Source organism: Solanum stenotomum, chromosome 6, assembly GCF_019186545.1.
Source record: "Solanum stenotomum isolate F172 chromosome 6, ASM1918654v1, whole genome shotgun sequence".
NCBI lineage: Eukaryota > Viridiplantae > Streptophyta > Magnoliopsida > Solanales > Solanaceae > Solanum > Solanum stenotomum.
This window is the reverse complement of record NC_064287.1, coordinates 33,305,060-33,326,790: the sequence shown is the minus strand read 5'-3', so window position 1 is coordinate 33,326,790 and position 21,731 is coordinate 33,305,060. Positions and strand designations below refer to the sequence as shown.

At 36.9% G+C, this 21,731-nt stretch overlaps 2 protein-coding genes across 2 annotated transcripts; one reads left to right on the top strand and one right to left on the bottom strand.

Moving 5' to 3' along the window:
- The first annotated feature begins 1,020 nt into the window (after positions 1 to 1,020).
- Positions 1,021 to 16,369, top strand: LOC125868543 (VIN3-like protein 1). The gene is made up of 5 exons (XM_049549169.1): positions 1,021 to 1,139; positions 2,604 to 2,655; positions 11,701 to 12,321; positions 14,498 to 14,808; positions 14,909 to 16,369. Exons 3-5 carry the CDS (start codon positions 11,864 to 11,866, stop codon positions 16,081 to 16,083), a joined length of 1,944 nt encoding a protein of 647 aa, XP_049405126.1. The 5' UTR covers positions 1,021 to 1,139; positions 2,604 to 2,655; positions 11,701 to 11,863; the 3' UTR covers positions 16,084 to 16,369.
- A 315-nt stretch (positions 16,370 to 16,684) lies between these two features.
- On the bottom strand, positions 16,685 to 20,714 carry LOC125868670 (uncharacterized). The gene is given in 7 exon segments (XM_049549268.1): positions 16,685 to 17,266; positions 17,269 to 17,493; positions 18,463 to 18,567; positions 18,969 to 19,028; positions 19,170 to 19,326; positions 20,064 to 20,144; positions 20,617 to 20,714. Coding segments are annotated over 7 exon segments (1,308 nt in total).
- Between the last annotated feature and the right edge of the window lie 1,017 nt (positions 20,715 to 21,731).

Sequence of the window (21,731 nt, the reverse complement as noted above, 5' to 3'; positions counted from 1 at the left end):
CTTAAAATTTGATGAATCTCGAACTCACTCAATAGGAGTAAATCACACATGAATTTTTACAAAAAGGAGGATTTTTAACTTAAAAAATGTAATACTTGATGTGAACTAACTAGCATGTTAATATCTGATGAAATATTAGATATTTATAGCTATCAAAAACTACTTAAAAAAAGATGCAATGGTTCAAAAAATGCAATACCAATTTGTATCGGTGTTGCATTGGCCACCATTGATGTAAAATTGTATATCGCCCTTCAAACACCGTTTCAAACCGGTGCACTGAAGAGATGTGTCGTTTCAACCAGCGTTGGATCGGTGAAACATCGATGTATAATTGTACAACACACTTAAAAAATCGGTACAAACTAATGTGTTGAAGAGATACATATATTCAACCAGTGTTTCACCGATGCAAAAAAATGTGTCTCGCATGTGAGAAAAGATATAGGGCCAATTTTTTTTACTCAAAAATAATCTTTTGATGGATCATTTTTCAAAGCCAAAATCGAACTCAAATTCAAAGCTGAAACCGAGTCGAACGAGTGACTCAAATGTAACTATATTAGATCTTATTCATAACAAGTAATGCAAAATATTTGATTGAAAATAATCACATAAATATCATTACATAATACAAAAATATATATAGTTGAAATGAAAATATAACAAGTTATATATTTAAACAATTTAGGAGAGTACAATTTAAGCCTTTCCAATTAATATAAGAAGGTAATTCAACTTTCCAAGGTGTATAAATGTAGAATTCCGAAATCAATTTATTTAGGTATGAAAAGCGCATGCATGTGGAGGTGATAAAAGTGAAACAGAAAATATGATAGAACCTTATCTTCACGATAGAATAAAAAGCGTGAGATAGACGAGCAAATTGCAAAACAGGCAACTGGAGCATGTGCTTTATGAAGTACCACGCTCCTAAATTACGCGTGAGGGTCATCTCTAACAAATACTCGTACAGAAATTTGGTACAACACCAACTAACATTAACAGGACCCAAGTTTCCTTTAACACAGAGAGAGGATTTTTCATTACTCTCTCCAAACAAACCCTTCAACCCCCCTCTCTCTCTCTCTTCTTCGATAACCCTAAATTTTTCTCTCCTTTTTTCTTACTCACAGCAGGTACTTTCTTCAGATTTTCTCATGTTTTTTTTTAAATATATTTGTTTTCTTATTTGTTGTTTGCTGAATGTGTTTGCTTCCAGATCTGTTACTCAAGTTCGTGTTTGTTGATTATTTTTGTGAAATTTTGTTTCTCTTTGCTGGGTAGTATATCTATTTTGGGTATTAATATATTCTTGTTAGTGATGAGGTGTTTTGACTGTTACGAGTTGGTTGCTGGTTATCTTTGGTTTGTTTCCTTGCTGAATATGGGCAATGTGAAGAACTAGGACACTAATAATTTCCAAATGCTCATTGCCTGTGTGAATGATTTTAGTATTTCTTGTTGGGATAGCTGATTTTTCCATTAGCACCATGTTAGTGTTGCAGGTTCTAGTTTCACCACTGATGCATGTGATGATTTAGTAAAAGTCTCAGACACATTTGTTGTTATTGAGAGAAAGGTCTCTTTCGGTGGTTAGTGTAGCTTTAATTTTCTTATTTGTTCTTTTTTATTAATAAAAGAGGCAGGAGGGAGCAAATTGAGGTAAGAGAAAGTGCAGTTAGTTTTACCATGACTAGAATAATATCATTAGATGTGAGAGGTAAAGAACTTGACAAAAGGATGGTGATTAAGGGAGGTCGTGAAAGGATGATTTTTCTCCTGTGCTTTCTAAAAGATAATAAAGGACCAAGTAACAGATGCAAAAGTTCGAAGAGTGTGGAGTAACAAATAGGTAGGGTGGACCAATCTTGAATCCAAAAGGGTAGCAGGGGAAATCTTTGTGGTTTGGGACATTGGGGTTTAAATAGGTAAGTATACATACTCTAAGAAAGGAAAGAGAATCAAAATACATAATTACAGGAGTAAATCAAGCTATACTATATTTACAAGATCATATTCTATCATATCTATGAGAATCTTACAATTCTTTTTAATGTGATTTAATATTTCCTCTATTTTAATTTATGTGTCTTAGTTTGACTAGGAGTAGGCACAGAGTTTAATAATGTAATTTGTCAATTTTGTGGTTTTAAACTAGGATGCATATAACATTTTTAAAATATCCTTTGAATTTTGTGGTCTTAAATATGTCATGTCATTTCCATAAGGGAGTGTCATTAAGGGTGAAGTAGGAATATTGAAATTAAAAGCTCACTAAACATAGAAATGTGCCATTCTTTTTTAAACAAACTAAGTAGGAGACTTCAAACAAAAGTAAGGCACAAACGGAGGGAGTAATGTTTTGTGTTTGGTATGGTTGTATGTAAATGACTATGTAGTGTCACGTGTGTTTGTGTTTCTGTTGAAATTTTGGTTAACTTAAATGTTTTGTCAAAATTTTTATTGTGGAATTTGAATTGCCTGTTCCTAAGATGCTGGACACAAGGATAATCAATACTTTAAGAAACTGTTTCTCTCATTTTAGAGACCTAAACTGCAGAGATGTATCACTTATGAAACTTAACATCTTATTGTCATAGGGAGGGGTTGCTGCTACATCCTTATTTGGCTATTATTGATGGATTTATAAAGGTGAGAATCTCCACTTAATCTCATGGCCTGGGAATTATATCTTACCACCTAAGCATGAGAAATTGCATTAGCATAAAGTTGTATTTTGTTTTGGGATCGGTAGATTGCTTGTTTAAATCCTTTCCAGACCTCCATGGTATTTGAGTATAATAGAATAGTCATAATGATTCTTGTATTTACTCTTCAATTCTTGGTTCCCTTTTTTTGTGGCAGGATATGTATATATACCAATTCTTGGCCCTAGGCTCGCAATCTTAGCCATGGGAAGATGGGAAACTAGGTCTTCTGGCCTTCATCCAATTTAACTTCCTATTGTGATTTTTTCCCCCACACATTTCACGGTGGTTAACTCTATAGGTTTCAGTGTGAATTTTTTAGTCTTATGGTTTTCAATATGATTAAACTTTTTGCTATTGGTGTAGTTCGGAATATATAAATGATCCTGTAGCAATTGTAGACATCTTAGGATCCTTGTAAGATGAGATAGGACCTAGAGATAGGTTTTCTTTTCTTTTTGGGTTACTGAGCCTACTCAGTTGTATGTAGCTCTATGATGTAAATTTTTGGGATCCCAGCATTAGTGCTGAAGGTTTATATACAAATTTGTTACCTTTGTCAAAAAAAAGAAGCTCTATAAGACTAAATTGAGGATGAAGCTCGTAAAATCCATGTACGTTATAGTATTTGTTTTCTCTGATAACTGAGGTTACGGTCCTTCATAAAAAAGTGAACCATGGTGCATAACATTAAGAAATGATGCTCAATAAATTAAGGGATTTGTTACAGTATACAAAGATTAGTATAGTTAATTGAAACTGACTTTCCTACTTATGTTTTTGTTTTTTATGAAGTACATTTTGTAGATGGCATGAAGAATATCCAGAAATTACAAAAAGAGTTAACGAAGGAAATATTAAGTCAGCTTAATACAAAAGAGATTAGACCAGAACTAGGGAGCGACAAAAGCCCAAAAATTGATTTATGCGTATTCTTGATATCATCTACGAAATGTACTTCAAAAAAAACAAAAACATAAGTAGGAAAGTCAATTTCAATTAACTATACTTATCTTTATATGCTCTAACAAATCGAAAACTAGGTTTCCGTCATGAGAAACACGTAGGGAATATAATTTAGTTTTTTTTTGGATTCACATCAATATCTTAATGGAACATTGTAATCCCACTTATGTCAAAGTATGCACTTGTTTTTTTTTTGTCTAAAACACATATGATGTGTGATGCCATCATAAATCCAATGCTTAATTTCAAGAAGTCAATTTCCTTCAATTTTCCATCAACTTGTTATTATTAATTTTAATTAACAACTATATTTCAAAAATGCTATAGGGGACATATTAGATCTAACATGAATGTGAAATCAGGTCCTGCACAGATTATAATATTGATAAAATTATATCAAGTGTGTTAAGTTATCCTACATTGGTTGTGAGATGTGGAATTAGCCTATTTATATAGTTTAAGTAATCTTCACTTTGTTAACTAGTTTTTGGGTTTGAGTTGCGCTCAAGATCCATTTCTTATCTTGGTATCAAAGTCAGACTCATCCCAATTCTTGGTTTACCTAATGTTGGTCCCCCATAATATGTTGTCCACTCTCCGGTTGATAGGTTTGGGTGTGCGACAAGGGGGGAGAAGTGTGTTAATTTGTCCCACATTGGTTGTGGGATGACCTTTGTCGCTTTATAAGGTTTTGGGCAATCCTCAACTCATGGTCTAGATTTTGAATTGAGCTAAGTCCAAGATTCATTTCTTTATCATAGAGTAAGGAAGCATGAAACTATGGCTTAGACACTTTATAGGCTTTTGCTATTGTTATAGGCACAAATATGTGTGCCGTGGTTATCTAGAACCTAGAAATGAAGAAAGAAGAGAAAGACAACCACTTTTTATGTGGTTTGAGCTTTGAGAATAAGATAGTTTAGGAAATTGCCAATGGTATGAGATCTATTTGAATAACCAAAGCAGAGATTTATGCCTTCATTTTGAAAAGATTCTTATTAAGAAGGAAAAAGATGACATATTATGTTGTTGCTACAGAAAGAGAATTCTTCTTGGCTCTTCCTCTTTATGATCTCAAGTGAAAAAGTTTTAACTAGACTATCCCACAAATGGTAAAGAGCACCTCATCATCATAGTTAAAAATTTTAAGAAATACATTTAAGATTGCAATCAAGATTAAGGTCCCCTCACAGGCCTTGGTAATCCTATCTCTTATGAAAAATGTTCATAATACTCTTAGGCACATTTCCCTATGTCTCTAACTAAGGTCCCCTCTCAACCTTAGTAACCCTATCTCTGGTGGACTTACTCTCAAATCATTCTCTTTAACCATATCCCTTTTGCTTTCACAGATAACAAGATCTACTTTCTTCTAGGGGGAGTATCATATGATATTATTATCTTTACATCTAAAGTGGGGACTTGGTATGATTAAATGGAATGCGCAACACATCATTTTTTTTTTTGATAACAAGGGAAACCCGCAGCCGCTACCCTTTGGGTGCGCATAGGATAAATCCCCCGCTCCTATGCAATAGCTCGCAAACCACATAGGAGAGGTAACTCGCACTAGACAAGCCTGGTGCGACGAGCTCGACCCAGAAGGTGCAACGTATCATATAAGAAGGTTGTTATAAGCAAAGAAGCGCTACTATAGATTTGCAAGAGGCTCAAGGAGGTCTTTGAAAATAGAGGAAAGACTTTCAAGTCTTGGCGACGTAGGGATTTCTCAACAAGCCTTGTTTTGTCTCAGAAATTTTATCAATATTGGAGATTTTGTTTCTATTATGTCTATCAAGAGCCAAGACAATAGTAATTATTCTACCTGAAAAGACATTTAATGAGAGATGGATACAATTGGTGACAAAAATAGAAGGCTTTGTTAATAGTGACCTCGTACAAAGAGCTACTAAAGCTCAGGGAATACAAACATCACCTCATAGGGGAGGGGGAGCAATAAAGAAGCATTACACGAAAACAAATGGACATAGATGAAGCTATCAATAGGGGATGATGGGGTATCTCTAAAAATTTCTTCGCAATTCAATGACAAGGATATCTTGGGCAAGTGTTTAGTTGAAAATTCAAGCGAGGACGATTCCGTCTAGAAATGATGTAAGACGATGGGCTCAACAATCTTGGAATGCCAAACAGGGAGGGGGTACTCATATATAATATGAATAGATTTCAATTCTTGTTTGAATTCGAATCTAGGGTTGCTGCAAAACATGTAGTGATGGGAGATTGGTGGAGGCAAGGAAGGCAACTATAATTGGAATGGTGGACACCAACAGAGGCCTTTTCAAATTGTACCATGTTTGACTGGTTCTGGATTCAAATAGTAGGTCTTACACTTTATCTCTGGTCAAATGCCTTTAAAAAAGGTCAGTGAAAGATGCAATGGCTAGTTTGTAATTGAGGAAGAGACTGAATTGAAAAATCATTTGAGATGGGCTCATGTTTGAGTTAAAGGCCCACTGAAAAAAATTCCGGCTACGGTTGACATTGCCAATAGGAATCTCATTTTCTCGCTACCCATATGGCTTGAAGCTCCAATAAGGTATCAGAAAATAGAGAAGGTGAGTGCAATACAATTGGAGAGAGAACGTGGTGGGGTTTTTTTTGTTTTGTTTTTTGAAACTGATAAGGTTGAGTTCTTCAGCATTAAGGGTATGCGGGCAACCTCCAAAGAGGGATAACTACAGATTTTCTAACAAATCTATAATCTGATCTATATCATCTATACAAAGTTGTTTATACCAAAAAAGTAGAGATACTATACAATTCCATTTAACTTTGTGGATGGAATTGGAACCGTCTTCAAAACATCTTCCATTTCTTTCTTTCCAGACAGACCACCATACACATGATGGTATTAGCTTCCACCATCTCTTTTGACTCTTACTGCCTCCCCTCCTAATCCAGCAGCTCAACAAATCTGATGTATGTTCTGGCATTGTCCAATTCATGCTTGTGATGTTGAGAAAGAGGTTCCAAAGAGATGGTGGAGTTTTGAGGTGTCGGAGCTATGTCTACGCCTACAAAAATGGGAGGACAGGGACAAGGCATGTAAAATATGCAGGTCGACAAAAATACCTATATTGGTGCTAAGGGTGTAGATGAAAGACACGTGATTGAGGGTACTCTTTTAAATGAGATGGCCCTATTAGATGATGGACCCGCTATAGTAAATGAAAATAGTAAGTTAGGCCATTAAGAAGGATGGAAGGTGGGCTTTTTATGCAAGGAACAAATTAAAGCCCATCAAAACATTAATAGCTAAACCCTTTGTCACAAAAATAAACTCGATCGTGGTTTTTAATCCCTGAATGGTGGTTTATTCAGCGAAGGAAGAAGTCGAAAATTGTTTGGTCAGCGAGAAGTGAGAACAACAAAGTCTATATGAACAAGGCACAATTGGGAGGACCTGATCAAAATTCAGATAATGAGACAGAGACACAAGAGTCAACTTATTAACTTCCGATAGAGGAGAAAGGAAGCAAAGAAACTGAGGGTCAAACAAAAGGATCAAATGGCGATATATGGTGACCTAATTCCCCTACCATATGTCTTGCTAACATGTGAGGAGTCTATGCTAGTAAGCGATCAAGTAATTGAAGACGCTGCAACTCTTTTGGTGCATAGCAAATCAAAAAAACTCTTTTGGTGCATAATCATATAATCAAGATGAGGCAAGAGTTTAATTTCAAAAAAATAATATAATCAAGATGAGCCAAGAGTTTGAGGTTGCATTCAAAGGCGGTGAAAAAGAAGCTTTTGCCTTGTTTATGGAAGTGGATCAAACAAGGGGGTGGAAAAGTAGATAACTTTAGTGGCAATGGCACATATTAAAAAGCAATTGCTCTCAAAAGAGTTCAAAAATCTGGAATTTGACATGAAATTTTGAATGGAGAGCCACAAAGAATGAAGAAACAGGGAGAGAAACACAAAAGTTGGTACATAATGAAAGTAAAAATGTTATCCTGGAATGTGGGAGCTGAACAGGGAGAACAAAAGGAACCTGGTAGGATCATTAGTACATCAGTGGGGAGTGCATATTATGTAATTGTGAGTGGATTCTATAGGAAACAGTGGGGGATTATTCTTATAAAAAAAAGGAAACAGTGGGGGATTATTGTATTGTGGGATAAAAGAGCCCGAAAAGAGGAATATGTGGATAGTTGGGAATCAAACACTTACCTGTAAATTCTTTGGGAGCAATCAGGATTTATATTGGTATTTCACTACTGTATATGCTGATTGTGAGTGAACGGAGAGAAAGGACTTATGGTGGAATTGGCAGCTTTAGGGGGTATGTGAGGTCCTTGGACGTTTTGTGGAGACTTTAATGTGGCCAGATTTCCATCAAAGAGAATTGAATAGACTTCTCCTAGTTTGAGGAGGAAGATTTTTTTTGAAGGAATCAAGCTATGTGCTGCCAATAAATAACCTAGCCATGACGGTTTTACAAATGGCTTTTTATCAAGGTTTCACATGCTTAAGTAGGACATAATTCTCACCCAACAAAATTTCCAGGCTCAACAATTTTTTGAGAAAAGCTTCAATGTTACTTTTATGGCTTTGATTTCTAGAAAGTAGATGCTATTGAACTTAGGGAATTTAGACCCATTAATCTGGTGTGTATAAGATCATCTCAAAAGTGTTGGCTGAAAGGCTAAAAAAAGTGGTGGACAATCTGGTTAACAAACATCAAATGGCATTCATTGAGGGGTGACAAGTTATGGATGTTGCATTGATAACCAGTGAGTGTATTGATAATAGGATGAGAGGGAAAGATCCAGGGGTCGTGCAAATTACGCATCAAGAAAGCTATGATAATCTCAATTGGAACTTCCTTATCAGTGTGCTTAGACAGAGATGGCCTTTGGCAATAGATGGGTGAAATGGATTAAATTCTGTATAACACTACTAGGTTCTCTATACTTGTCAAAGCAAAACCAGTTGTTTTTTTTTTCAGCAGAAAGGGGACTTAGACAGTGTGATCCTGTGCCCCTTCTCCTTTTTATCACAGTTATGGAAGGTCTCAATAGCATGATGAGGATTGCTAATCACAACAGATTGCTGAAGGGATTCAGAGTACGGAATACAACAGGTGAGGTGCTGGATATTTGTCATCTTTTATATGTAGATGGCACAATATTTTCTGTGATGTTACACTAGAAAAAATTAGTTACCTTAGAATGATAATAGCAAATATTTGAAGCCAACACAGGTTTGAAGGTAAACCAGAGAAGAAGCAATATCTTTCTAGTTAAGGAAGTATTGCATATAGGTTCTGGCAAACATTTTGGGTTGTTCATTGGAGAAAGCATCTACTATTTATCTTGGTATGCCATTGGGGTCAAAACACAAAGCTTTGGAGGTATGGGATGGAATCATTGAAAAAGCAGAGAGGAAGTTAGCTCTATGGAAGTTTTTGTCGAAAAAAAGTTAGCTCTGTGGAAGTCACTTTACCATTTTAAAAAAAAACATTAGCTCTATGGAAGTCTCGGTATCTTTCTCTGGGAGGGACTCATTTTGATAAACTCAGTGTTGAATGCTCTACCAATATATGTAATGTCTAGTTCCTATGCCAAGCAAGGGAATTGACATCCTAGATAATTGAGGAGGAATTGCTTCTGGAATGGCAATAAGGAGGGCAAGAGTTTTCACTTGGTAAAGTGGCAGCAGAACAGAGCTCAAGGAGTATGGGGATTAAGAATTTGAAGCTGCAAAATAATAGCCTACTTATGATATTGTTATGGAGATACAATGTGGAGCATCAAGCTCTCTGGAAGGAAGTAGTCCAACAAAAATTTGGCCAAGAAGGACACTGGTGTATAAAACAGGTCATAGACATATGGTGTAGGGCTGTGGAGATCTACTAGATATCTATGGCCTGATTTCAAGAGGAGTACCTGTTACCTGATAGAAAATGACAACAAGATTTTATTCTGGAAAGGCAATTGGACTGGAAATGGAATGCCACAAGAACTTTTTCCTATGTTGTTCTCTATTAGTAGCAAACCTGACTGCACAGTTGAAGAATCTTGCACCTCAAAGTTGGGACCAAACATTCAGAAGGTTGCTAAGTGAATGGGAAGTGATAGTGTGGCTGAACTACCGAGTTAGGTGAACTTGGGCACAAATATTGAAGCTGATACAATCAGATGGAAGCATCAAAGTGATGGAGTATTTACATTGAGCAGGCTTACTCAAGGGGAATATATGAATTGGCAGGAGTATCAAATGGAATTGTATTAGTTCATGTTTCTAGGGTAAAAAACTTACTTCTTCCGTCCCAATTTATGTGATGCAGTTTGACTGGACACTGAGTCAAAGAAATATGGGAAGACTTTGCAATGTTCCTAAATTACCCTTAAAAGAGTACACCTTTGTAGACTTCTTGCCAAATAAGTGGGACCCGATATGGGAAAATGTTGATGGTGTTATTAAATACTTGCCAAATAAAGAAATGTTTAATTCTTTTTGAGACTGACTAAAATAGAAAGTTAGTAATATAAATTGGGACAGAGGGAGTAGTACAGATGATGAAATACAGATAGTGAATTTCATAGGAGTTTTCTAATTAATATCACTCTGTAGCTCACTTTTTGGAGTTTGCTATCAACATATCTCTTACTGTTGAGGAATACAAAGTTACCCGTTTTAAAAAAATTAGAGCATTCTTCTTGTTGGCTGATGCTAACTCTGTAGCTTTTGGTAACTTCAAGAGGAAGATGGTTTATGTGTCTCTATTTAAGAATCAAATGAACATTGAAATGCTAATGCACAATGAACACCGTCACTTTGTGAACGATAATCAACATGTTAGAACTATTATTTCACTTCATTTCTTTTTTGGGGTGTGGGTGTTCACAATGGGGAAGTGGCTAAAAAATTATATGACCAAGGATGTGAGGGGTCATTTGGTAGCTGGTTTGAAGGTGAGTTAAGCAAGTATCAAATCGTGCATAAGTAATACCATGTTTGGTTGTTATTTAGAAGTAAATTATTCATGTATAAAACTAATAGGCTATTTGGTTTGCAATTAAACCTGCATAACTAATACTAAGGGAATCTATGTATTATTATATGAAGGATAGAAGGTGGAATAATAATAATTGAATAACTAAACCCTGCATAAGGTATATATAGAATAATACACAGATTCTCTCATAACTAATTCCCGCATTACTAATACCCGATATACTCTAACCAACTACCAAACAATCCCCGAGTGCTATAAGATTGTTTCTCCAATGTCCATTTTGTACCTTAATATAATTATTCTATAGACATTACAGTTTGATGACAGAAATTGTTATTCACAGAAGTTCATAGATTTCCATTTGATAGAAACGATAATGCCTTTCAGTCATATCGAGTAATAATAGTATTTTAGAACTTTCTATAGATCTTCTCGGTTGTACTCTTTTCTTGTGACATTTATAATAACTTCTGTCATCTTTAAATGGATTCTGATTTTAACTCTTCATATTTCTTTAAGTTCACTCTGAAAAATTTATGCAGGATTATCATTTTTGGTATCATTAAATAAATGATAGAATAAACTTCAACTCCCTTTTAAGTTTGCCTATTTCAAATGTCATAATTTCTGACTTCACCTTGAAAAAAGGATGAAATGTCAGTTATTGGCACTCAAAACCCACTGAAATTTTATTTTCTCAACATATTTTTTCCTAAGGCATCTACAGTGGACCCTCTCATATGGAAGCTCATATATATATGGTGCCATGGGCAGGAATGGACTTAAGTTTCTGAGAACTTTAAATGCAATAATGGAAAATCGTCCTGTATCTCTCCTTTTTCTGTATTGAGTATTTGACAGTCTGCAAGCAATTATATATGAACTTTCTTCCTCAAAAGACAGGTCAAATCAGATTTTCGTTAGTGGATACAAATCCTTGTTTCATTTCTTTTGATGAGATCCACTCAGTTTTTTCATTGTGCACCAACTGTAGATTCTTTGTATGCTAACTCGTGTGTTCTTTATATCCAGTTTTTGGTGTTCTTAGTGTTTCGTCCAGTGTGAAAAGCATTACAGAGAAATTCAAGAAGTTCAAAGGCACTCCAGAAATTCTTGAAATCTGGTCCAAAGGAAAGATATTTTGGAGTTTTACCAGGACAAGGAAAAGAAGCTATTGATTTTATCCTAGTGCAAAATGTCTGAGCAACTCCCAAAGTTGAGTAAAAAGCAATTGAAGACTCAAGAACAAAAAAGAGTATCTTCAAGTCCCAAGGATCATTCTTCTAGAAAGCAGCTCAGGAAAGGGGAAAACCCTCTCCGAATTCTATCAGCTACAGAGCAGTATGCTGATGCGAAATGTTCGAATTCATGGATTTGCAAAAATTCTGCATGCAGGGCAACTATTTCTATAGATGACACTTTTTGCAAGAGGTGCTCTTGTTGCATTTGTCACTTATTTGATGACAACAAGGATCCTAGTCTTTGGTTGGAGTGCACATCTGAATCTGGTCAGGGGGACTCATGTGGCCTGACTTGTCACGTTGAGTGTGCACTCCAACGTGGGAAGGTAGGAGTTGTTGATCTAGGACAACTGATGCAGCTAGATGGGAGCTATTGTTGTGCTTCTTGTGGTAAAGTTTCTGGAATTCTTGGGTAAGTTTCCTTTAGATAAGTATAACAGTTCTCACTTTTCAATGCTGATATGTTCATTCAGTATTAAGCCAAACTAAAACTATACCAAGGTGAAAGGGTGAGTATATCCTTGTTTCCTTCTTTCCTGGAACATCCTTCTTTGGATTGGACTTCTGTCTGAAATCTCTTGACCTATCCTGTCCTTGACTTGCCTCACCAAGTCTTTCCCAACCTCTTCTGATGCGCCTCTAGGAAGCTTAAGAACCATGAAAAGAACTACCCTACGCATGATTTGGAGCTGCCAGCAGTTGTATTTTCACTGGAGATTTATGTGTGTATGTGTGTTGAGGGTAAAAATGTGTGACTCAGGAATCTACTCTGAATGCTGTCAACCTACAAAAGGAAGGTTGAAAGAGGACTTATTCCCTTGACACAAGTCTGTGCAGAGGGAGAAGTCTTGAAGCCATCTTCCTCTGAATTCTTTTATTAGCTTCCTGCTTACAAGTGTCACTTTGCAGTGGTGAAGACGTTAATTGTTTATTCTCTGTTCAATCTTGATTAGTTTTTTAAGTTCTGTTACTGATTTCTTCTGGTTGATCAGAATAATCAATAGCTATTTCTTAAGTGGAAAAGGGCCAAAAATACCCTTGAACTATAGGAAAAGGTCTAAAAATACCCTCCATCCATCTTTTGGTCTAAAAAGTACCCTTCTACTCATCTTTTTGGTCTAAAAATACCCTTCCATTCAGCTTTTTGGCTCACTTAACCCTTGAAACTAACAACCCTCTCTTTATTTTTTTATTTTTTTTAAATATTAATTATGATTCATTTTTTTATTGGATTAAATAAAAACCCCACCTTTACTAAAAAAAAATCATAATTAATTCAATACCTCTTCCATACCCCAAAAAATATTTTAAAGAAAATCTTAATATTTGTATTTGCTGTAACTTATTTTTTTAAAAGTTTGTTTTAGATAATTAACATATTATAAAAATATTAATAATTTCACAATTATAGAGATATCATATTATTCATAAATCCTTTTTGTTCTTTTTTTTTCCTTTTTTTTTAATTATTCATAAATCTTAAGCTTGTTTGTCCTCCTTTAATTAAAAGAATAAAATAAATGACAACTTAATTCTTTTACTAATGATCTTTTTGATAACTAATTTCAAAGAGAAAGTTCCATAAAAGACTATAACTAAAGATTAACTCAATTTAGAACAAAAAAGAAGATACATGCTCGTAGCCTGTAGGGATAAGAAAAGTAGAAAAGAAGAGAAATTTATAATATGTTATGGATAAGATAATATGATTATGATTATGACATTATTAATTTGTTTATGAAATATTAATTATTTATATTATGTTAAGAGTCTTGATTTAATTATTTAAATCTTAGCCATTTATTTTTCTTTATGATGTGCGTCTTCAATCCAAATAAGAGCTTGAGGAAAATAGAGAAAAAAAAATGGAGAGGAGCCGGATTAAAAAAAATAAAAAGCTACAACAAACACAAAAAACTACTAGATTTTAAAAAAATAAAAATAAATTTGGGTCTTGAAGACGTATATTGTCTTGACTTGGGTAAATTATGGGGAAAAATATAGTTGAGATGGAGTTCTTATTTCATTCAATAAGAGAATGACACATAATAAATATTTTTTAAATATAAATAAATAAAGAGAGGGTTGTTAGTTTCAAGGTATGAGTGAGCCAAAAAGGTGAATATAAGGGTATTTCTAGACCAAAAAGATGAGTAGAAGGATATTTTTAGACCAAAAGATGGATGAAAGGTATTTTAGACCTTTTCCTATAGTTCAGGGGCATTTTTGGCCCTTTTCCATTCTTAAGTATTAACATGTAACTCTTAAGACATTGTGAGTGAATTTTAGAGCGGTAAGCTGTCCTTTCAAAAAAGCTAGACATCATAAATCCTCTTCATTGTAATGATTCTGCAACTCTACCCATCCATTTTAGCCCTCCTGCATGAACGGAAGCATTAGTTATCTTCTTGTGAGTAATGCTTGTTAGTCATGTTGTGTTTCATTTTGATAAATATTGCTCCGTTATTGTATCAGTAATGGTCCTAACTCCCAGAATTGCATAAATTGGTTCTTTTTTTTTTTTGTAATCCACTAGTAGACTTGTTGCAAGTTGAATGTTTTTTCTCTTCACCTGTTGATCTTGGTAGGTTTTGGAAGAAACAGCTTTGTGTAGCTAAGGATGCTCGCCGTGTTGATGTCCTCTGCTACAGAATATACCTGAGTTACAGGCTCCTGGATGGGACATCCAGATTTAAAGAACTTCATGAAATTATTAAAGAAGCCAAGGCAAAATTGGAGATGGAAGTTGGCCCAGTGAATGGAGTATCATCAAAGATGGCTCGAGGAATTGTTAGCAGACTTTCTATTGCCAGCGATGTTCAGTCATTGTGCTCGATTGCCATTGAGAAGGGTGATGAATGGCTGGCAACAAAGACTAGCAAACTTACTAATTCCTCAGGTACCATTTCTTATTAACTCTTCAAGGTGGTATTATCTTGCGGCAAATTGAAGCTAGAGTAATTTATTTGTAATACTTTCCTGGTGCCACTTCTTGCCAGAGGGTTCACTTCCTGCGGCGTGCAAATTCCTTTTCGAGGAGGTGACTTCATCTTCTGTTGTGATTGTATTGATAGAAGTATCTGCTGCATCCTCTGAAGATGTCAAGGGCTACAAGCTCTGGTACTGCATGGCCAGAGAAGACACTTACACAAAAGAACCTGTCTGTGTCTTTCCAAGAACTCAGAGAAGGATTTTGATTTCGAATTTGCAGCCTTGCACAGAGTATTCTTTTCGGATAGTTTCTTATACAGAGGCCAGTGATGTGGGACACTCTGAGGCAAAGTGTTTCACAAAGAGTGTTGAGATAATTCATAGGAAGTCTAATCTAGTAGCAGGACACAAAATTCAGGTCAATCAGGATACTGGAGGAAGCTCTGGCTCCAAGGAAGGCTACTACACTGGAAAAGACATTGAATTCGATTCTGGCTTCAAGGTCCGGGACCTTGGCAAAATTCTAAGACTTGCATGGGCTCAACAGCAAGGCTGTTTAGAGGGATTCACTGGACCTGCATCTACAAAATGCTGCGAGTCTTGTACTGTTAAGCCTGAACCTGTTCAGGAAGAGAGGAAACCATCTACTTCACGCCAGCTTGACTTAAATGTTGCTTCAGTACCCGATTTAAATGAAGAGTTAACCCCTTCGTCCAGAGATGAAGATAACTGCTGCACTTTAGAGCTGACTGTTGAAGCAGATGATGATGCCACCTCTCATGACAATGAGAGAAACGGTCTTGCCAGATCACATGGTAGTGGAGATTCCCAAAACTGGAACCAGGGGAAGAATGGAGATGTGTCAGCTGGTGATTCTCAGATGGAAGGTTGTCGGAAGAGAGGAGCTAGCAATAATGGTGAGACACATGACTCTGACAGCACCCTAATCAATGGTTCACCTATCCGAATTCGTACAGGAGGCTTGGATGAGAACTTTGAATATTGTGTCAAGATCATCCGCTGGCTGGAATGTCAGGGTCTGATTGAGAAGGAATTCAGGTTAAAGTTGCTTACTTGGTTTAGCTTGCGATCAACGGAGCAAGAACGTAGGGTGGTAAATACCTTCATTCAAACGCTAATTGATGATCCAAGTAGCTTGGCTGGTCAATTGGTTGATACCTTTTCAGAAATAGTATCCAGCAAGAGGCCACGGAATGGTTTTTGTTGCAAGCTTTGGCATTAACTTATCAAGTGTCATAAACTTCTACCCAGACGACAGTAGTCTTGCAGACCATTTTGCTTGCTGTCTTTACACTCAATTTTTTCTCCATAATCTGTAGTGAATGATTCATTCGTGGACAAGCCTGTCCAACTACAAGATTTGGGTTGTTATTCATGTAGGCAGTTGTTGACTTCTCCATGGGGGAGAGAATTAGATTGAAGGAAATTCACATTTGTAGGAAACAATTGGTCTCTCATTTCTCAGCCTTCATTGCATGAGAAATTCAATTAACGACTTTTTGTACTTATTCTTGTTGCAGATGTATTGATAGTAAAAAGAGATGAGTGGCTAATAGGTATTGTCTTAGGTATCACGGCTTTTTAAGAAATTTTTTAAAACCATTTCTCCCCTTTCCTTTTGTATCTTCTTTTGAATTTAGGGAGAAGGGACGGATTTACCCCCGAACTTTAATAAATGGTACGTCTATGCCCTCCGTTATACTTTCCGTCCACATAAGCCCTTGCCGTCCAATTATAGGTACACACATACCCCTCTCACTAACGGCCCCCTCATTTTTTACACTTGTCTTAAATCTAATCAACTACCCGTTTGACCTTTCTTTTTAACCCATAAACCAACTATCCGCCCCATAAACCCAATACCCACCCAACTTCCTCCCGAATTCGAGCTTGAGATCAAGCTCCACAGTAACACTAACTTTTTTGTTAAATTCATTAGAGCTAAATAAATGCGCAGTTGAAGTTACCACTGAGCATTTTCTTTGATTATTAGCAACAGCGCCACCATTTTTCTTTTTCATTTTCATTTTCATTTCACGAGACGAATTTGAAGATGATGACGTCGATGTTGGTGAAGTAGGCAGAGGAACAATCGGAGGAATTTGGAAATTTGTTCGAGCTTTTGAACCTCTCAACCACCTCGCCGCCGCGTCGTACGCACGCGCCGCCTCCTCCGGCGTGTCGAATGTACCCAGCCAGTGTCTACACCGCCCTATACGATCGCGAATCTCCGCTGACCATCTCCCCCATGGCCTCTTTCTCACTCCTCTGTAACTCTTCTCCACTGATGGAACATTATTATTATTATTCCTCTTTTCTGCAGGATACGTGCGTTTCAGAATTGAAACTGCTGAATTTGGATCATCATTCTTGTTTTTTTTTTTTGAGAAAGTTAACTGGTATCATCATTCTTGTTTTCATTGTTATTGTAATCGAAAAGAACATGTTCTCCAACAACAACAACAATTCCTTCAAGAACATGGGATTTTTCATTTTCATTTTCATTAGCAGAAACAGAGTAATTATCCCAAAATGGGTCGAGGGAATAATTAGTGTTGTCAATGGAGAAATTATGATTTGGTTCATTTGGGTAATAAAGGGGTTTTGTGTAGAGAAGAAGAATAGGATATATCTTAGAGGAAATTGGGTGGGTATTGGGTTTATGGGGCGGGTAGTTGGTTTATGGGTTAAAAAGAAAGGTCAAACGGGTAGTTGATTAGATTTAAGACACGTGTAAAAAATGAGGGGGCCTTTAGTGAGAGGGGTATGTGTGTACCTATAATTGGACGGCAGGGGCTTATGTGGACGGAAAGTATAACAGAGGGCATAGACATACCATTTATTAAAGTTCGGGGGTAAATCCGTCCCTTTTCCCTTGAATTTATGAATTAAAACTAGTTATATGATAGGACTATAAAGAGCTATTTAGTGAATGATTAAAACTAGTTAAATGATAGGACTTGCTTACATCTTCAATCTTGTCATGGGAGTAGAACTTCTTTGACTCAATTTCTTTTTTCTTTTGAAGACTCAAGTGTTAGAGGTCGACAATGTCTGTAACATATCCATATCTATACTAATATTTTTAAGCAATAAATAAATAAATAAATATCTATACTATATTTTGAAAGTATAAATTTGGATGCTGAGTATGGAAATCCCTCAAGCCACATCCAAACTTCATTCTGTATCCATCCTTGACAGAACTATAACTTGTGAGTCTAGGAAGCAGGTAGTAATAATTAGGCTGTTATGCAAAAAGATGAGCATGACTAACGAACGTTTGGTCAGCCTTGGCCTATATTGTCACTACTCAATTCCTCGAGTCATGATAACACCTACTATACTCCACCAGTAGGTAAGCCAGCCCGTAACTCAGAACTACAAGCAATGGATAAAAGGATAGAACAATCGCGGAACCAGAATTTAAACAACAAAGCAAGGTAAAAGCGGAAGCAAGCAAAAACTATATATATAAAACATCCCTCCCAAAATATGACAGTCACGAGTACAGAGTTGTTCTAACAAAAGAATACAAGTCCCAAAAGTAGTTCAATAACAAGCTTGTCTCAAAATACAAAAACCTAGATATACAGTATACAAAAGGAGACATGCTAGTCCAGAACATCGAGTGCTCACCCTCGCCTTCGATCCACAAAAGTTGTTGCAGGCACGAACAATCATCACTGGTAATTGGTATTAGGACCTGCATCACGAAACAGATGCACAATGTAGCATGAGTACCAAAACAAAGGTACTTAGTAGGCATCATAGGTTGACTGAGAAAGAAAGGTAAAGACAATATGGTATCTAAACACAAACAGAGGTCAAAGCAAAATTTAAGGAAAAGCACACGAGCATACCAGAAATAAAAATTTAGTACAACTAAGCTAAACCTAACTGGACCCCCATAAGCCCAGAAGGTACACTCGTGCACAAGTTTAAGTAAAACCTGAACGGACCTCCATACGACCAACATGTACACAGAATAGCTAGCTAATAAAGACTGAAGCATGGTGAATCCATGTCTAATAAGTGAAAACTTGCCTCTAACCACAAGTACCCAATGAAAAGGGCCGCCTAGCCAGCTAGTAAACTCCTACAGACTTCAGCTACCCAGCTAGCAAGAGTTAACCCAGGGGAGTCAATGATACCAAACTTTTTACCCTAAGTAAACAATCAAGGCCACCCAGCCAACGAGTAAAATCTCAGGGCGTCAACCGCCTAGCTAGCAGGGTAAACCCGGGGGAGGGGGGGGGAGGTGTCGACTCCAAAAGAGGATCTCATCAACACCAACAACAAAAGCACCATTGAACGACGTCTACTAGCAAGCAAACCGCAACAACGCTCTAAGCTCGAACCAACTCCAATCCCAAGTTGTCCAGTGAAACGCCAAGCCTCAAATATCGTAACGGGGACGTAGAAAGAGACAGAGGGTAAAAGGTCGCAAAAGTAGGGACACCGCCTAAAATAAGGCTCATTTTATTAGAGTTAAGTCTGCTACACCAACATACAAGGAACTAAGTCATCCAAATCGATGCTGGAGAAGAAACAAGGCCTAGACGCTATAAATGTCGCGAGTCTATGGAAAGAACTAGTCTAAGCCTATACTAAGGCCAAAGATGCTCAATTATACAATCACAACAACATACAAGTCAAAACACAAGATAAGGATAAACACATAACCCCAGCTAGCATGGTTCTAATCCCGAAATAATGTCAATCAAGCCTAAAACATGGTTTCTATGAAATGAAATAAGAACAGCTAGGTACCCGCCCAAACTGACTCTAATCAACATATGTTCACACATTCAAGCTCAATCTAGGAGACGAAAAGTCGTAGCCTACCTTAAGGATGACCGCACGTGCTCCAAATCACATGTCCGGAGCTTTTCCTTTACGAACAACCTCATAATGCAGCCCCACTATTAAAAATAGGATCACAATGTTAATACGACTGTTTAGACACCAAAACCACATAAAACAAAGACGGACCAATTTTGGAATCAAACGGAAATCATGGGACCCATGCCAGAACTTCTGGATCGACTCAGTCAAAAGGCCTTAAATAGTACCCCCAAACTTGTGTTCCAAAATGGAACACAATTCGGGCCTCGAAACAACAAGAACAAACAACATGTGACAATTTCACCATTAAAGACAACAACTAAGCTAAGGTACCCTACAATTGCACGAATTTACCTCAAATGAGGGACGCTCAACACTTTTTGATCATACCACTGCATAGACCCAAGCTCCACAAATACACCGGACTTCAAATTGCTGCAATCGAAGCTCTAAAGAGGGATGAATCACTAAAACTCAAGCGACCACTTATGTCGCTTAAGTGACTGGCCTGCAAGAGGCGTGCTTTGCTTCCACGAGGCAATGGTCACTAAAGCGAGGCTAGCTAAAGCAGCACTAGGGTCACGAAAGAAGCATGGCCTGGACTGCTAAGCTCTCTTAAGCGATCCCTTGGACGTAAAACGATGTCCGCTTAAACGATGATAGAGCTACTAAAGCGGCTTCCACTTAGTTGGCCTAGCTTGCTAAAGCGAAGGTCACTTAAACGAGCCCAAGGTCGTAAAAGCGAGCAATACCAACATTAGGTACCAACAAAAATCAGCTTAGTTTTGTTCGGAACCCCGTGCACACAAAAGAGATATACAACCCAATCAAATTCGACATTTTCAGACTCAAATGAGTAGTCAAAACTTCTATACAAGGTTGTCTTGACAAAAAATGGGTCCCACACCCAAACTCCAGTTTAAGCCAAAATCCACAAAGGGGCTCAGAATTAGCCTGGGAGCCTCGAGATCCGCACGGAGGGTCGTTCTTGACGAAACTCAACATTTCGGAGCTAACTGCGCTAGTGAAATTCTTATCCAAGAATGTTTACCAAAAATCTAGAGAGAAAGATCCAAGTGCAAACATTGAGTCAAGCTGATCCAGGTATAGCAAGATAGTTCTCGTCTTCTTTTTCTACCTACTTTCCTTTATAGCACTTTTAGCCTTGAAAAGATATTCAATGTTGACCAAGGTCAAACTTAGGCCATAACTTGAAAGTAAAAACACCTAATCGCACAAAGTCGCACAAAAGCCTTGGGAGTCATGCTGACCATTTTACTTGCCTAAAATAACCCTTTCGGAGATGATGGAATCGTTAGAATTGGATTTTGAGGTCATTTTCCCAAAATTTTGACCAAAAATGATCGTTCAAGGTTTAAAAGCTCCAAAACACATAAATTCGCATAAAACCCAAAGGAACGACCAAGTGACCAAACTGTCAATCCCAGCAAGTCATAAAAGACTTGGGATCGCTATAGGAAGTCTCTAACGATGAACAAAAGGCATTAACACATAAATAAACTAGAGGGTCATTACAACATCCACTACTAAAAGGACTTTCATTCGCGAAAGTAAGAGTCAAGAAGTACCTGAAGGCTCAAACAAGCCAGGAAACTACTCTCACATCACATGCTCGATCTTTCAGGTAGCTTGCTCAACTAGACTATTCGTCCAATAGATCTTCACGATAGGAATGACTCTCAAACGCAATTGTCGCACATCTTTGGCTAGAATATCGTTTGATCTCGTTTCTTCTCTTTCGTTGGGTTTTGTTTTTTCTTCAGAAGGGTGACACTTTTCTACGTCGGAGTTGCATTCGTCTTGGGCGGTGGAGTTTGAGTTAAAATATTAAAACTTGGAGGCTCTATTTCAAAATTAGATACATCCTCTACAAATCTCATACTCTTTGTAGGTGTATGGTGAACTTTTTTATTCTTCAGCATGTTTGTTTGTAACCGAACTTTTTGATTGTTCACAATGTGTACAAGATTTGTGGAGGCTTTCATTTGAATGGACAAGAAG

Coding starts and splice junctions, on each gene's coding strand:
- LOC125868543 (XM_049549169.1), top strand. CDS start 11,864: ATGTCTGAGCAACTCCCAAAGTTGAGTAAAAAGCAATTGAAGACTCAA. Junction 12,322..14,497: donor AAAGTTTCTGGAATTCTTGG/GTAAGTTTCCTT, acceptor TGATCTTGGTAG/GTTTTGGAAGAAACAGCTTT. Junction 14,809..14,908: donor CAAACTTACTAATTCCTCAG/GTACCATTTCTT, acceptor ACTTCTTGCCAG/AGGGTTCACTTCCTGCGGCG.